The 16,039-nt window shown below is 52.5% G+C and overlaps 1 protein-coding gene and 1 long non-coding RNA gene across 2 annotated transcripts in view; both read left to right on the plus strand.

Annotated features, from left to right (window-relative positions):
- Positions 1-16,039, plus strand: part of LOC133282523 (uncharacterized) — a 471,436-nt gene that overhangs the window by 68,626 nt on the left and 386,771 nt on the right. The gene's annotated exons all lie outside the window — the stretch shown is intronic.
- Positions 12,715-13,899, plus strand: LOC133282531 (olfactory receptor 14J1-like). Its single transcript, XM_061478540.1, has one exon. It carries the CDS (start codon positions 12,730-12,732, stop codon positions 13,675-13,677), a length of 948 nt encoding a protein of 315 aa, XP_061334524.1. The 5' UTR covers positions 12,715-12,729; the 3' UTR covers positions 13,678-13,899.

Below are 16,039 nucleotides of genomic sequence, written 5' to 3' on the forward strand. Positions count from 1 at the left end.
GCATGGCCTGGCCTGTCCTTCTCTTGCCTTGCCTTGACTTGCCTGGCCTTTCCCGGCCTAGCCTGGCCTGGACATGCTTTGCCTTGCCTTGCCTTGCCTTGCCTGGCCTTGCCTTGCCTTGCCTTGCCTGGCCTTGCCTGGCCTTGCCTTGCCTGGCCTTGCCTTGCCTTGCCTGGCCTGGCCTGGCCTGGCCTGGCCTGGCCTGGCCATGCTTTGCCTTGCCTAGCATTGCCTTGCCTGGCCTTCCATTGCCTTGCCTTTCCTTTCCTTTCCTTGCCTTCCCTGGCCTGGACATGCCTTGCCTTGCCATTTCTTGCCTTGCCTTGCCTTGCCTTGCCTTGCCTTGCCTTTCCTTCCCTTTCCTTTCCTTCCCTTGCCTTGCCTCGTCTCACTATGTCTTTATTTCTGTTGCCCTGCCTTTGCCTCGCCTCACCTCAACTCGCCATGAATTTCCTTCCCTTGACTTGCCATGCCTTGCCTTCCATTGCCTCAGCTTGCATCTCCACGCCTCTCCTCACCTCGCCATGACTTTCCTTCTCTTGCCATGTTTTGCCTTGCCTTGCCTTGCCTAGCCTTGCCTTGTTTGCCTAGCCTTGCCTTGCCTTGCCTGGCATGGCCTGGCCTGTCCTTCCCTTGCCTTGCCTTGACTTGCCTGGCCTTTCCTGGCCTAGCCTGGCCTGGACATGCCTTGCCTTGCCTAGCATTGCCTTGCCTGGCCTTGCATTGCCTTGCCTTTCCTTGCATTTCCTTGCCTTGCCTGGCCTGGCCTGGCCTGTCATGGCCTTGCCTTGCCTTGCCTTGTCTTGCCTTGCCTTGCCTGGCCTTGCCTTACGTTGAGTCGCCTTGCCTTCCCATGAGTTGCCTTGCCTTGTCTTGCCTTGCCATTTCTTGCCTTGCGTTGCCTTGCCTTCCCTAGCCTTGCATTGCCTTCCCTTGCTGATGGAGCAGGAAGAGCTCTTGGGGAGCCCAGGGGCCGGGGCTGTTGTGCTGGTGTGGGGAGATGGGAAGGCATGGGGGGGCTGCAGAGCTCTCAGGGAGTCCTGGGCAGTGGAGCAGGGGACACAGGGGTCCCTGCAGGGGACTGCCCTGCAATGGCACAGGCTGGGGCTGCCTGGCTGAGAACAGCCCATGGGAAAGGTGTGGGTGGGGAGGAGCTGGACAGGAGGCAGCGTGTGCCCTGGCAGCAAGGGAGGACAGCAGCATCGTGGGCTGTATGAGCAGGAGCATGGCAGGAGAACAAGGGAAGGGATGCTCTGGAATCCTCCATCCAGGCTTCACATCCCCAGTTCAGGAGTGGGTTTAGTAATGAGCCCTCAGATCAGGAGATACTGGAGCATGGTGCCTGTGGGGAGAGTCTGGGGTGCTGGGCTTCTCCAGCCTGGAGAAGGGAAGGCTCATGGAGACCTGAGATCTTGAGAAGGGAAGGCTGTTGGGGACTGGCTGCCTGTAGCGGAAAGGAGGACATGGAGAATACAGAGCCAGGCTCCTCACCATGGTGCCTCGTGGGAGGACAAAAGGCAGTGGGGGACAGCGACAGAGGAGAGGTTCAGGCAGGACAGAAGGAAACCTTGTTCCCAGAGGCTCAGGCAAGTGCTGCATCAGGTCACCCAGAGAGGCTGTGCAGTCTCTGGCCTTGGGGATTTCAGCTTACACTGAATCAAGCCTGGAACCACTTGCTCTGACTCTGGTCCTGACAGCTTAGACTTGAGACCTCCTGGAGTCCCTTCCAACCTCTCTTCTCTTATGATCCTTCAATGATGGGCTTATGAATTATCACAAAGATGCCCTGAGGGCTGGAGCATGTCTCCCATGATGACAGGCTTAGAGATGTTGGTCTTCAGCCTGGAGAAGAGAAGGTTCCAGGGAGACATCTTAGCAATCTTCCTGTGTCTAAGCAGGGCCTACAAAGAATCTGGAGAGGGGCTTTTTATGAGACTGTGCAGTGACAGGACAAGGGGAAATGGCTTTAAGCTGAAAAAAAAAGGGAGATTTAGCTTGACATTAGGAGGAAGTTGTTCCCTTTGAGAGTGGTGGGACACTGGCACAGGGTGCCCAGAGAAGCTGTGGCTGCCCCATCCCTGGCAGTGTTCAAGGCAGGATTGGATGGGAGTCAGCTTTGCTCTAAAGCAGTGATTTCTCGAGCGCTGATTTTCACAAGGGATTTCAGATGAAATCCAACTTGGTTGTAAAGTTTTCTACATGTACTCCTGATTCAGATGCATGTGGGCTGCACAACTGAAGCTCAGCATGGCCTTAGAATCATTTTGTCTGTGTTATTTATTTACTGGCATAATATTGCTGAGGTTGTTTTGGGGGGTATAAAACATTATTCCTTTGAAAGAAAATCAGAAGAGTACTGAAACAGGGAGAAATTCTCAGCTCTTTGAAGCTTAGTGCAGAGCCAGGGGAGCTGCAGCATCCATCAGTCCTTTCCCATTTCCCCTGTGCTCAAACTTGCACTGCCTGTAAGATGCCTTCACACACAAACTGATCTTAAGAACCCCCACAAACATCTGTCCTGTGTGGAGAGCAGGGCAGCACGGTTTCAAAGGGCAGATCACAGAGCTCTCATGGGGAGAAGCAGAGGACTCCGTACAGCAGAGCATGGCCAGCAGCCACCTCCAGTGCCAGACCCCAAGAGAGCTGCCTGAACGCACCTTCCCAGGGCTGGGCTGCACTTTCCCCCCACTCCCTGCCCAGGCTATCTGAGAACTTTCCCTCATGGGAACATGCCTCCGTGTGGCACACGGGGAATGCCCACGGCTGGGGGTGCCTGAATGCTGCTCATCATGCCCCATGAGCCCACCTTCCTGTCTCCCTCTCCTGCATTACCCAAACTTGCCTGGAATGCAGGATCCATCCCTGAGCCTGGGGAATGCAGGAACCTCCTGCAGTGAGGTGTTGCTGCTGCAGGGGAGGTGCAAAGCTTCTGTGAGACACTTGAGAGTGCGGGCAGAGAGTGGGGTGTGTGCGGCAGAGAGGATGCTACAGGCAGGAAGCTGTCCCAGATGAGGTGCCCTGTCCCCAGAGCATGGGGTACCTTGCACCCAAGGACACCACCTTTCCTTTTGGCTCTTGCCAAGAAGTTCTCAATCCAGGCCATTGCCTTTTCCCACTGCTCCCCCATGGTGCTTAGTTCTCTATACCGATGACCTCACCCATTCTTCTGTAAGTCCCCTTTAGATCAGCTTGCTGAGCGATATTCACTCCACCTGCTGAATTGACACTGTAGTAGCAGCCTACAACTAGGTGAAATGTGGCTGCAGAGATGATGGAGTTTTTCTTGCTAAGAGGAAGAGAAGGAAACCTCTAGAAAGTGCAGCCTGGAAGGTTCAGACTCAAAGTTAGGAAAGAGAAATGTCTCTCAAAAGGTGGACTTGTGGTGCAAGAGGTCACCCAGACCCAGTCTGGCTCAGCCCATGGCTTTGTGTTTCAAAGAACAGACAGCGATGGGTGCAGAGATGGGACTGAAGGTACAGAAATGCCAGGTGAGAGCTAGCTGGGAAAGCAAGATGGGGTTCAACAGCCTGAAGGGAAAGAGGTGCAGGCATGGGCCAGTGTAGGACAGCCTGCAGCAGAGATGACAGGGTTCTGGCATGGCTGAAAGGCCAAAAGAACAAAAGGCCTCTGTGCCCTGGGCTATGGCAATTGCCTCTTTCATCAAGGCCTATGAGGAGAACTTCCATTCTCAGGATTTCAGGCTCTGCTTCTCCAAGGGCTGTGGTCAGGGCTTGGCCTTTCTGCATCATCAAACAAACCAAGGGTTTTCTCACCATCAGACACCTGCACTTTGCCTTTCTCTCCCTCTAATCACAGCCTGCAGTTACTTGCTTTAATGAGTCCCTGGGGAGGCTTTGTCAGCAGCAGCCCTCAGTGGGGCCCATTACTGCTGAAGGCACTTGGGGCTTTGTTTCTGACTTGGACTTCTTGAGAGTTTTCCTCAGTCTCCTCTCAGCACCTGATGTTCACGGACTCGGCCCAAATACACCATGGGACACATTAAACCCTGATGAGCCATGTCTCACCATGTAGTTTTTGTCAAGTCTTCTAGATTGTCTTCCAGGGAACTGGGGAGGCTTCCGAGTGCAGGAAGATTACAAAGGGCATCTGATTGAAGTTATTTGAAAGGGTTATTTGAAAGGAAAATCTATGAAAGATGAGAGGAATGAAGGACGCGGTGTAACAGGCAGGACAATGGCAGTGCAGTTACAGGGGAAGATTGGCATGGTCTCCCTCAAGGCTGCTGTACCCAAGGGAAGCCATTGCAGCCTGGGTTGGTGGACAAGGAGGAGGGTGAAGCACTTGTGTCAGCAGAGCCAGCTCCAACAGTTGAGGAGCCACCAGGGACATCCTAGGCGCCAGGAGATGCAGGTGCCTGCTCCGGAGCTGTCACCTCCGCAGCCACCACGACACCACAAGGAGCAGCATCAGCCAGGGCCCTTCTCCTGCCCCTGTACCCGCAGAGCCAGCAGTGCCACCATGAGTCAGGAATGTTGGGCGCTGGGCCCCCAGGTGAAGGCAGACCAGGTCGACAACAGCGCAGGGCTGAGGTGCCTCTAGCCTCTGACAGTGGCAGCAGGAGGCCAGAGAGACGCTGCTGCTGCAGTGCACGGCTCTGCGTGTGCAAGGTGATCTCAGAGAAAACTCCAGGAACAAACTCACCAACAAAGTTTTCAAGGTGACAAGCAGGTATTCTTTCTTGCGGCGCCAGGAGACCGCGGGGATAGCTCCTCCTAAGTGTGTCTCTCAATTGCCACACAAGCCGTCCTTTCATAGTCAGTGGGCATACGTACATATTCATAAGGCTACATATGGATTACATCATTTTCCAGAGATTTCCCCGCATGAGTACAGAATTGTGGTGGTGGTCTCTGAGGGTCGTTTATTTCTTCCAACAATCTTCATCACTTCTGGCCGCCCTTGATGGATCATAAAGAAGTCATAGGGGAGTCATAGAGAAGTGATAGAGGAGTCTTTGTATCATAGAGTCATAGAATCATAGAATCATAGAATAATTAGGTTGGAAAGGACCTGAAGATCATCTAGTTCCAATCCCCCTGCTGTGGGCAGGGATACCGTGTGCTAAACCATATCACACAAGGCCTCATCCAACCTGGTCTTGAACGCTGCCAGGGATGGAGCATTCACAGCCTCCCTGGGCAACCCATTCCAGTGCCTCACCACCCTAAGAGGAAAGAATTTTCTTCTTATATCCAATCTAAACTTCCCCTATTTAAGTTTTAACTTGTTACCCCCTGTCATAGAGGAATCATGCAGGAATCATAGAGGAGTCATAGAAGAGTCAAAAACAGTCATACAGGAGTCATAAAGAAGTCATAGAGGAGTCATAAAGGAGTCATGGAGGAGTCATAAAGGGGTCATAGAGGTGTCATGGAGGAGTCATAGTGAAGTCATAGAGGAGTAATAGAGAAGTCATAATAGAGTCATAGTGGAGTCATATAGGAGACCTAGTGTCATAGATTCATAGAAGAGCCACAGAGGAGTCAGTGGAGTTATAGAGGAGTCATAGTGGAGTCATAGAGGAGTCATAGAGGAGTCATAGTGGAGTCATAGAGGAGTCATAGAGAAGTCATAGAGGAGCCATAGAGGAGTCACATAGAAGTCACAGTGGAGTCATGTAGGAGTCATGTAAGAGTCATAGAGGAGTAATAGTATCATAGAGCCAAAGAGGAGTCATAGTGGAGTCGTAGTGGAGTCATAGAAGAGACATAGTGGAGTCATAGAGGAGTAATAGAGAAGTCATTAAAGAGTCATAGTGGAGTCATATAGGAGACATAGTGTCATACATTCTTAGAGGTGTCATAGAAGAATCATAGTGGAATCATAGATCAGTCATAGAGGAGTCATATTGGAGTCATAGAGGAGTCATAGAGGAGTCATATTGGAGTCATAGAGGAGTCACAGAGGAGTCATAGTATAGTCATGCAGGAGTCATAGAGGAGTCATAGAGCCATAGAGGAGTCATAGAAGAGACATATAGTAGTCACATTGGAGTCACATAAGAGTTATAGTGGAGTCCTTGAGGAGTCATAGAGTCATAGAAGAGTCATACAGGAGTCATAGTGGAGTCATAGAGGTGTCTTAGAGGAGTCATAGTGTCATAGATTCATAGAGGAGCCATTGAGGAGTCATCGAGGACTCATACAGGAGTCACAGTGGAGACAAAGAAGAGTCATAGAGGAGGCATATTGGAATAATAGAGGAGTTCTAGTGCCATAGATTCATAGAGCAGTCATAGAGGATTCATAGTGGAGTCATAAAGTCATTATAGAAGAGTCATAGAGGCGTCAGAGACGCGTCATAGAGGAGTCATAGAGGAGTCATAGTAATAGTGGAGTCTTAGAGGAGTCTTAGAGGAGTCATAGTGTCATAGATTCATAGAGGAGTCATAGAGGAGTCTTAGAGGAGTCATAGATGAGTCATAGTAGAGTCATCTAGGAGTCATAGGGGAGTCTTAGAGGAATTGTAGGGGAGTGAGTCATGGAGAAGTTGGACATAGAAGAGTCTTACAGTCATAGAGGTGTCTTAGAGTCATAGTGGAGTCATAGAGGAATCAGAGGTGTCATAGGCGCATCATAGAGGAGTCATAGGGGCGTCACTGAGGAGTGTTAGAGGAGTCATAGAGGACTCCTTGAGGGGTCATAGAGGGGTCTTAGGGAACTCTTAGAAGGGTCATTGGTGAGTGTCCTGAGTTTAGCAGCAGCAGTCATTTTTCTCCTTCTTAGTAGCTGGTGCAGCGCTGTGGTTTTGACTTTCGGCCTGGGAACAGAGCTGATAACACCAATGTTTTTAGTTTCTGTGCAAATGTTTTGGTCTGACGAAGGACTTTCTGAGCCTCATGCTCTGTGAGAGAGGAGGGCAATCAGGGAGGAATCTGAGCCAGGACACCTGACACAAAGTGGCCAAAGAAGTATTCCAAGCCACATCATGTCATGCCCAGGATGTAACAGGGAGTTACCCAGAAGGGCTAGAGGGCTGCCGGGTTGGACTAGGTATCGGTTGGTGCTTGGTCAGGCTGGGGGGGTGAGTTATCAGTCGGCTGGTGGTGAGATGTTGTATTCTCTTCCCTTGTTATTTCCTTTGTCATTATTATTATTGGTGGTAGCAGTAGTGATGTGTGTTAGACCTTAGTTACTAAACTGTTCTTATCTCAACCCATGGGAGTTGCATTCTTTTCGATTCTCCTCTCCCTCCCTCTGGGAGTAGGGAGCAGGAAAGAAGGGCAGGAGTGAGTGAACGAGTTGCCTGACTGGTTTTAAACCACAACAGTTGTTTTTGGCGCCTAACGTGGGGCACAAGGGTTGAGATAAGGACAGATCTGACCGGATTAATAGTCACTCATCACAATGCCGATTTATTGGCTCTCAGAATTATTCCTCTTCATCTCACAGTTTCAGACTGTTGTACCTTACTTAGAGCCAGTATTTGTGTCTTAGTGTTTATCAAGTGTGGGGTTTGGGCTAAGGTTCTTGTCTGACTGTGCTTTATGGCAATAACTTGTAATATGGGCGGGCTCCAGCAGCAGGGTGGGACGGACGTGGCCGTGGACTTGTACCTGTACCTGTACGCTGCTCTTCCCCGTCCTGGCCCTCGTCCTCGCCTCCATCTTCGAGAGGCTGTGGGGAGCCAAGGGGGAGTGGCCCAGTTAGCCGGCAGCTGCCAAACTGGCCCGGGAGAGGGGCCCTGCGGACCAAGCAGCGGTGGGAGCGGGGCTGGAGGCCGGCAGGCAGCAGCTGCTGGTTTGGGATGTCAGGGCTGTCAAGGGGCAGAAGGAGGTGGCTGCATAGCAGCTGGAGAAGGAGGTGGAGAAATGTAGAATCTGAGCACGACGTGAATGGTATGCAATAAGGGCTGGATACTGGTTTAGCAGTAGCAGTCATATTTCTCCTTCTTAGTAGCTGGTTCAGCGTTGTGTTTTGACTTTCGGCCTGGGAACAGAGATGATAACACCAATGTTTTTAGTTTTGCAAAGTCATGTTTACTCTGACCAAGGACTTTGTGAGCCTCAGGCTCTGCCAGGGAGGAGGGGAAGCCATGAGGAAGAAGAGACAGGACACCTGACCCAAACTGACCAAAGAGGTATTCCATACCTGTTATACCTGAGTTACTAAACTGTTCTTATGTCAGCCCATGGGAGTTGAATTCTTTTTCGGTTCTCCTCTCTGTCCCTCTGGGAGTAGGGGGAGGGCAAGAAGGGGGGGAGTGAGTGAACGAGCTGCCTGACTGGTTTTAAATCACGACACTTGCCTTGCCTAGACTTGCCTGACTTGGCCTGGCCTGGCCTTGCTTTGACGTGCCTTACTTTCATTGCCTTGCCTTGTAATGCGTTGCCTTGTATTGCCTTGCTGTCCATTGCCTGGACTTGCTTGGCCTTGACTTGTCTTGTCTGGCCTTGCATGGCATTGCCTTGCCTTGCCTGGCCTTGCCTTGCTTTGCCATGCCTTGCATTGCCTTGCCTTGCCTGGCCTGGACTCCCCTAGCCTGGCCTTGCCTGGCCTTGCCTTGTCTTTCCTTGCCTCTCATTGCCTGGTCTTGCCTTGCATTATCTTGCCTGGCCTTTCCTGGCATGGCTTGGCTTGCCCTTGCTTTGCCTTGCATTGAATTGCCTTGCCGTACCTTGCATTGCCTTGCCTGTCCTGCCCTAGCCTGGCCTTGCCCTGCTTGACGTGGCCTGTCCTGGCCTTGCAGGGCTTTCCTTGCCTTGCTTTGCCTTGCCCTTCCTGGTCTGGCCTGGCCTTGCCTTGCCTTGCCTTGCCTTACCATGCCTGGCCTTGCCTGGCATTGCCTTGCCTTGCCTTGCCTTGCCTTGCCTTGTCTTGCCTCGTCTTGCCTTGCCTTGCGTCTCCTTGCCATGCCTTTCCTTCCTTTCCTTTGCCATGCCTTGCCTTGCCTTTTCTTGCCTTCCCTTTTCTTGCCTTCCCTTGAATTGACTTCCCTTGCCTTACCTTCCCTTGTCTTGCCATGCCTTGCTATGATTTTCCTTCCCTTGCCATTCCTTGTCTTGCTTTGCCTTGCTATGCCTTGCTTTGCTTTGTCTTGACTGGCCTTCCCTTGCTTTGCCATGCCTTGCCGTGCCTTTAATTCCCTTGCCATGCCATGTCTTGCCTTCCCATGTCTTACCTTGCCTTCCCTCGCCTTGCCATGTCTTGGAATGACTTTCCTTCCCTTGCCATGCCATGCCTTGCCTTCCCTTGCCTTGCATCACCTCGCCTCACCTGGCTTTGCCAGGACTTTCCTTCCATTGCCATGCCTTGCCTTGCCTTCACATTGCCTTGCCTTGCCTAGCATCTCCATGCCTTTCCTTCCCTTGCTTTTTCTTGACTTGCCTCGCCTTGCCTCGATTTGCCTTGACTTGCCTCACCTCGCCTTGCCTCGCCTTGCCTCGCCTTGCCTTGTCTTGCCTCGCCTCGCCTCGCCTCACTATGTCTTTATTTCTGTTGCCCTGCCTTGCCTCGCCTTGCCTCAACTCACCATGAATTTCCTTCCCTTGCCTTGCCATGCCTTGCCTTGCATTGCCTCGCCTCACGTCGCCTCACGTCGCCTCACCTCTCCTCACCTCGCGATGACTTTCCTTCCCTTGCCATGTTTTGCCTTGCCTTGCCTTCCATTGCCTCGCATCGCATCGTATCGCCTCGCCATGCCATTCCTTCCTTTGCCATGCCTGCCTCTCCTTGCCTTGACTTGTCTTGCCGTGTATTCCCTTGCCTTGACATGCCTTGCCATGCCTTTCCTTCCCTTACCATGCTTTTCTTTCCCTTGCCATGCCTTGCCTTGTCTCACCTTGCCTGGCCTTGCCTGGCTTTGCCTTGCCTTGCCTTGCCTGGCCTGGCCTGGCCTGGCATGGCCTTGCCTGTCCTTGCCCTGCCTTGCCTAACCTTGAGTTGCATTGCCTTGACTTGCCTTGCCTTACCTTCAGTTGCCTTGCCTTGTCTTGCCTTGCCATTTCTTGCCTTGCCTTGACTTGCCTTCCCTAGCCTTGCATCGCCTTCCCTTGCTTTGCCTTCCTTTGTCTTGCATTGCCTTGCCTTGCCTGGCCTTGCTTGACACAGATCTCTTGCTTTGTCATGTGCACTTGCCACTTACTGAGGAAAGTATCCATGGGCTGGGAAAGGAAACAGCGCAGGAGGGAATTTTTAGCTAATTGTTGTTCTTCCTGGTAAAACCTGTAGGGCTCTAGCATCTTGTTCCATATTTTCCGTGGTCACTGGAATGCGTTTCATTGTTAAAAAAAGTATTTCATTTTCTACTTCCCTGTGTTCCAGGAGAAACAGCAACAAGGGCCTCCCCTTGTGCCACAGCTTGTGACACTGGGCAAGACGTGACAAGAAAAACAGCTGGGCTGGTACTTGTGGAGAAGCCTGTGGCCTGTAGAGCTTCATCAGGGACAAGGACAGGTTTCTTTGCAAGCACTGACTCAGTTCAGCCCAGCTGTGCTGTAGTGAAGAGCAGCACCCCTCGCTGCCCTGTGCGGAGTCGGGGCTGGGGTGTGTGCTCCCCACCCCTTCTCTCCTGCCTCCTTTGTCTGCAGTGAAACAAAAACTGTGTTCTCTTGAAGAAATTCTTTCCGGTGAGGGTGGTGAGACACTGGAACGTGTTTCCCAGAGCAGTCCCCCATGCCTCTTGTGAAACTGTTTAGGATTTAGGGAATGACTGATCAACCTGAAAAGAGCTCCTGGGATGAGCAGGGAGTATCCGACTTTCCTGACCCCTGTGTGCTGCTCCCACCTTTGCCAGGCAACCAGAGCTCCTGGTGCAGCCAGGGAGCAGCCGGCAGCCAGCTCCTTGCACTGTGCAAAGGCTGGGGCCTAACAGGAACTCCTGGGGAAGCAGAGGGCTCCAGGAAATGGGGGGGAAGTGCATCAGCACATTCCACCCCGTAACTAAAGTCAGTCCATCTTTCTCAGAGTGGTGTGCTCACCTCTTGCCACTGTGCCAACAAACAGAGTAGTGCTGAATTCCAGTTATAAATTGAGGGCGATGTTTGGTTGCTTTACCCATAGAGGAGTTGCTTTACTCATAGAGGTGTCATAGAGACGTCATAGAGTCGTTTAATTACAATTATATATATGGAGAGGTTTCTGCATCAACATAACTTGTTCAGCTGATTTCTATGCTCTAATGTATAGCAGAATGTTTAACAACAAACAGAATAGGATGTAAATTAGTGAAATTAAGGTAGGATGTAAAATTCAACTTTAAAGCCCCAGTTGCTGTTGCTGACCACCCAACCAGGGTATCCTATCAGAGAGGTTCTCATGCTCAGTGTGTGGACTTGCCAGAGATAGGTTAATGGTTGGATTTGATGTTCTCAAAGGGCCATTTTCAAATTAATTGATTGATTGTAAGAAACAAAGATTTTTAGACTTAAATCTTTGTATCATCAGGCTGTTTCCCATGTTGTTTCCCTGGAGCCCCAGGGAGCCCTGGAAGGAGCCCAGTGTGGCAGAAGCAGAGCCACCTTGGGCTGGGCCTCTGCTGCTGAGCTGGGACCGAGGGGAGACCTGCGAGACACAGGGAGCTTAAAGGCACTTGGCAGTGGAGGTTGCTGAGGAGGAGGAGGAGGAACCTTCTGAAGGAGAAACCTTCCCAGCCCTGTTTGTGGTAAGGCACTGGGTGCAGGGCAATGCAGCTGCAGTTTCTGTCTGTGAAGATAAGGTGGAGGACGTGCTGCAGAGCAGGGCTTCCCCCTGCACCATGCAGGGACAGGACAAGGCAGGTCCCTTGTGCCGGGGCTGGCTGCAGGGTGTGAATGTGGGTGTGCAGGCAGGGGTGCCCAGCGCTGCCCTTGCAGCAGGGTTGCTGACAGGGAAGTGAAGTGCTGGGTGGGTGACGCTGCTCCAATCTGCCGTCACTCTGAGCACTTCTTCAGAGGGTCCCTCTGAAAGACACTGAGGCATCATTTACCTGATAGGGAAGGATCCTGAGCTTTGATGCTTTTCCCTCTTGGTGGGCAGGTTGGGCAGTGGGAGCTGGGAATTTACTTCTCTGCTTTGGGGGAGGCACCGAGAGTCTTGTGAGGGCTTGTGTGAGCTGCTCCTGAGCCCCTGCACAGGCAGGGGTGTGCAGGGCAGAGCTGAGCACACAGCCCATGGCATGGGCTCTGGGAGCACTGAGAGGGAGCAGAGCTGGGCACAGAGCAGCAGCTCCTGGCAGGGACAGCTCCAGGCAGTAGAGACATGGGCAGGGAGTGGGGGGAAAGTTCAGCCCAGCCCTGGGGAGGGTGCGTTCAGGCAGCTCTCTTGCGGTCTGACACTGGAGGTGGCTGCTGGCTGTGCTCTGCTGCACACAGCCCTTTGCTTCTCCCCGTGAGAGCTCTTTGGACTGTCCTTTGAAACCCTTCTCCCCTGGTCTCAGCACAGGACAGATGTTTGTGGGAGTTCTTAAGATTAATTTGTGTGTGAAGGCACCTTACAGGCAGTGCAAGTTTGAGCACAGGGCAAGTGGGAGAGGACTGATGGACACTGCAGCTCTCTTGGTTCTGCAAAGAACTGAGACTTTCTGCCTGATGCAATGCTCTTCTGATTGTACCTAGGAAGAAGCCTCAGCAGGGTAATGACATCACTGGCGATGACACAGAACCTCTCCTCTCCTGCTAATATGTGCTCTGTTGTGAATGTGTAACTGAACTTCTGTATCTGACATCCCTCCTGTCCTAACCTGTCACTGCCTTTTTCTCCTCTGACGGTGCCCCATGCCCAGAGGCAGCAGATGTCCAACGGCAGCTCCATCACCCAGTTCCTCCTCCTGGCATTCGCACACACGCGGGAGCTGCAGCTCTGCCACTTCTGGCTCTTCCTGGGCATCTCCCTGGCTGCGCTCCTGGGCAACGGCCTCATCATCACCAGCACAGCCTGCGACCAGCGCCTCCACACCCCCATGTACTTCTTCCTCCTCAACCTCTCCCTGCTGGACCTGGGCTGCATCTCCACCACTGTCCCCAAATCCATGGCCAATTCCCTCTGGGACACCAGGGCCATCTCCTACACAGGTTGTGTTGCACAGCTCTTTTTCTTTCTCTTATTCATTTCAGCAGAGTATTTTCTCCTCACTGTCATGTCCTACGACCGCTATGTGGCCATCTGCAAGCCCCTGCACTATGGGACCCTCCTGGGCAGCAGAGCTTGTGTCCACCTGACAGCAGCTGCGTGGGGCACTGGGTTTCTCAATGCCCTGGTGCACACAGCCAATACATTTTCACTGCCCCTCTGCCGAGGCGATGATGTGGAGCAGTTCTTCTGTGAAATCCCCCAGATCCTCAAGCTCTCCTGCTCACACTCCTACCTCAGGGAAGTTGGGCTTCTTGTGGTTGGTGTCCTGATTGCTGTTGGCTGTTTTGTTTTCATTGTGGGGTCCTATGTGCAGATCTTCAGGGCCGTGCTGAGGATCCCCTCTGAGCAGGGACACCACAAAGCCTTTTCCACGTGCCTCCCTCACCTGGCTGTGCTTTCCCTCTTTGTCAACACTTCTGTCTTTGCCTACCTGAAACCCCCCTCCATCTCCTCCCCATCCCTGGATCTGGTGGTGTCAGTGCTGTACTCGGTGGTGCCTCCAGCAGTGAACCCTCTCATCTACAGCCTGAGGAACCAGGAGCTGAAGGATGCTGTGAGGAAGCTGGTGACCAGATGTGTTTCAGCAGATATACGCTGCTTGCTTTAGCCTTGAAAGGGCTTCCAGTGTAGGTCATGACAGGCCATGTCTGTCTTTCCTGCTTTACATTTGTTTTCCTATTTCAATTTGTGATGATGTTGTCTTCATAGAAATGTCAGTTTTCATCTTCTCCTAATTAAGTTGCCACTCGTGTTGTGTGACCCACAGACTTTGTGTCACTCTGGTCTCTGACTGTATTTAAGGGAAATAAATGATCCTGCAGCAACTTCTTCTCTGTGATATGTCCTCACATGTCAGGAATGAAGGGGAATGAAAGCAGCTTTCTGGCTGCTCCAGCTCTGGGATGGCTGCTCTGTGCCTGCAGCAGGAAGAGCTCTTGGGAGCCCAAGGCCTGGGGCTGTTGTGCTGGAGTGGGGAGATGGGATGGCATGGGGGGGCTGCAGAGCTCTCAGGGAGTCCTGGGCAGGGGAGCTGGGGACACAGGGGTCCTGCAGGGAACTGCCCTGCAATGGCACAGGCTGGGGCTGCCTGGCTGAGAACAGCCCATGGGAAAGGTCTGGGTGGGCAGGAGCTGGACAGGAGGCAGCGTGTGCCCTGGCAGCAAGGGAGGACAGCAGCATCGCGGGCTGTATGAGCAGGAGCACGGCAGGAGAACAAGGGAAGGGATTATCTGGAATCCTCCATCCAGGTTTCAGATCTCCAGTTCAGGAATGCTATTGGCAAGCAGGAGGGGGTTTAGCAACAGGCCCTCAGGACAGGCAGGGACTGGATCATGGTGCCTGTGGAGAGAGGCTGGGGGAGCTGGGCTTGTCCATCCTGGAGAAGGGAAGGCTGATGGGGACCTGAGATCTTAGGAAGGGAAGGCTGATGGGGACTGGCTGCCTGTAGCGGCAAGGAGGACATGGAGAATACAGAGCCAGGCTCCTCACCATGGTGCCTGGTGGGAGGACAAAAGGCAGTGGGGGACAGTGACAGAGGAGAGGTTCAGCCCGGATAGAAGGAAACCTTGTTCCCATCGGCTCAGGCAAGTGCTGCATCAGGTCACCCAGAGAGGCTGTACAGTTTCTGGCCTTGGGAATTTCCAACTCAGCCTGAATCAAGCCTTGAACCACTTGCTCTGACCCTGTTCCTGGTGGGTTCAACTTGAGACCTCCTGGGGTCCCTTCCAACCTCTGTTCACTTCTGATCCTACAATGACGGGCTTATGAAGAGTCACAAAGATGCTCTAAGGGCTTGAGCACATCTCCAACGGAAACAGGCTGAGAGATGTTGGTCTTCAGACTGGAGAAGAGAAGGTTCCAGGGAGACATCTTAGCAATCTTCCCGTCTCTAAGCAGGGCCTACAAAGAATCTGGAGAGGGGCTTTTTATGAGGCTGTGCAGTGACAGGACAAGGGGGAATGGCTTTAAGCTGAAAAAAGTGAGATTCAGCTTGGACATTCAGATGAAGTTGTTCCCTTTGAGAGTGGTGGGACACTGGCACAGGGTGCCCAGAGAAGCTGTGTCTGCCCCATCCCTGGCAGTGTTCAAGGCCAGGTTGGATGGGAGTCAGCTTTGCTCTGAAGCAGTGCTTTGTCCAACTCTGATGTTCACAAGGGATGACAGATGAAATCCAACTTCATTGTAAAGTTCACTACTTGCACTCATGACTCGAGTGAGTCTGGGCTGCACAAGAGAGGCTCAGCATGGCCTTAGAGTCATTTGGACTGTGTTATTTATTTACTGGCATAACACTGCTGAGGTGTTTTGTTTTGGATTTTTTTTTAGGGGGGGGAGGAGGCTATAAAACATTCTTTGTATGACAGAAAATGAGAACAATATTGAAACAGGGAGAAGCGCCCAGCTCCTTGTAGCTTAGTGTAGAGCGAGGAGGGCTGCAGTGTCCATCAGTCCTTTCCCATTTGCCCTCTGCTTACAACACGTGTGTATGATGCCTTCACACACAAATTGATCTTAAGAACCCACACAAACACCTGTCCTGTGCTGAAAGCAGGGGAGAACAGTTTCAAAGGACAGTCCACAGAGCTCTCACGCTGAGAAGCAAAGAGCTGTGGGCAGCAGAGCACAGCCAGCAGTCACCTCCAGTGGCAGACCCCAAGAGAGCTGCCTGAACGCACCCTCCCCAGGGCTGGGCTGCACTTTCCCCCCACTCCCTGCCCATGTCTCTGCTGCCTGGAGCTGTCCCTGCCAGGAGCTGCTGCTCTGTGCCCAGCTCTGCTCCCTCTCCGTGCTCCCAGAGCCCATGCCATGGGCTGTGTGCTCAGCTCTGCCCTGCACACCCCTCCCGGCAGCACGGCTCTACCCAGGGGCATCTCTGCCTCTGCAGGAACCTCACACCTGGCACTCAATGGATCCATCAATGGTGAATGGAGAAACATGGTCACTCCCTGAGGAAAGCCTTGAGAGCTTCT

The sequence above is a fragment of the Pezoporus flaviventris genome, unplaced genomic scaffold, assembly GCF_033815535.1.
Source record: "Pezoporus flaviventris isolate CSIRO_AGI_PZ_B2104156 unplaced genomic scaffold, CSIRO_AGI_Pfla_v1 ptg000127l, whole genome shotgun sequence".
NCBI lineage: Eukaryota > Metazoa > Chordata > Aves > Psittaciformes > Psittacidae > Pezoporus > Pezoporus flaviventris.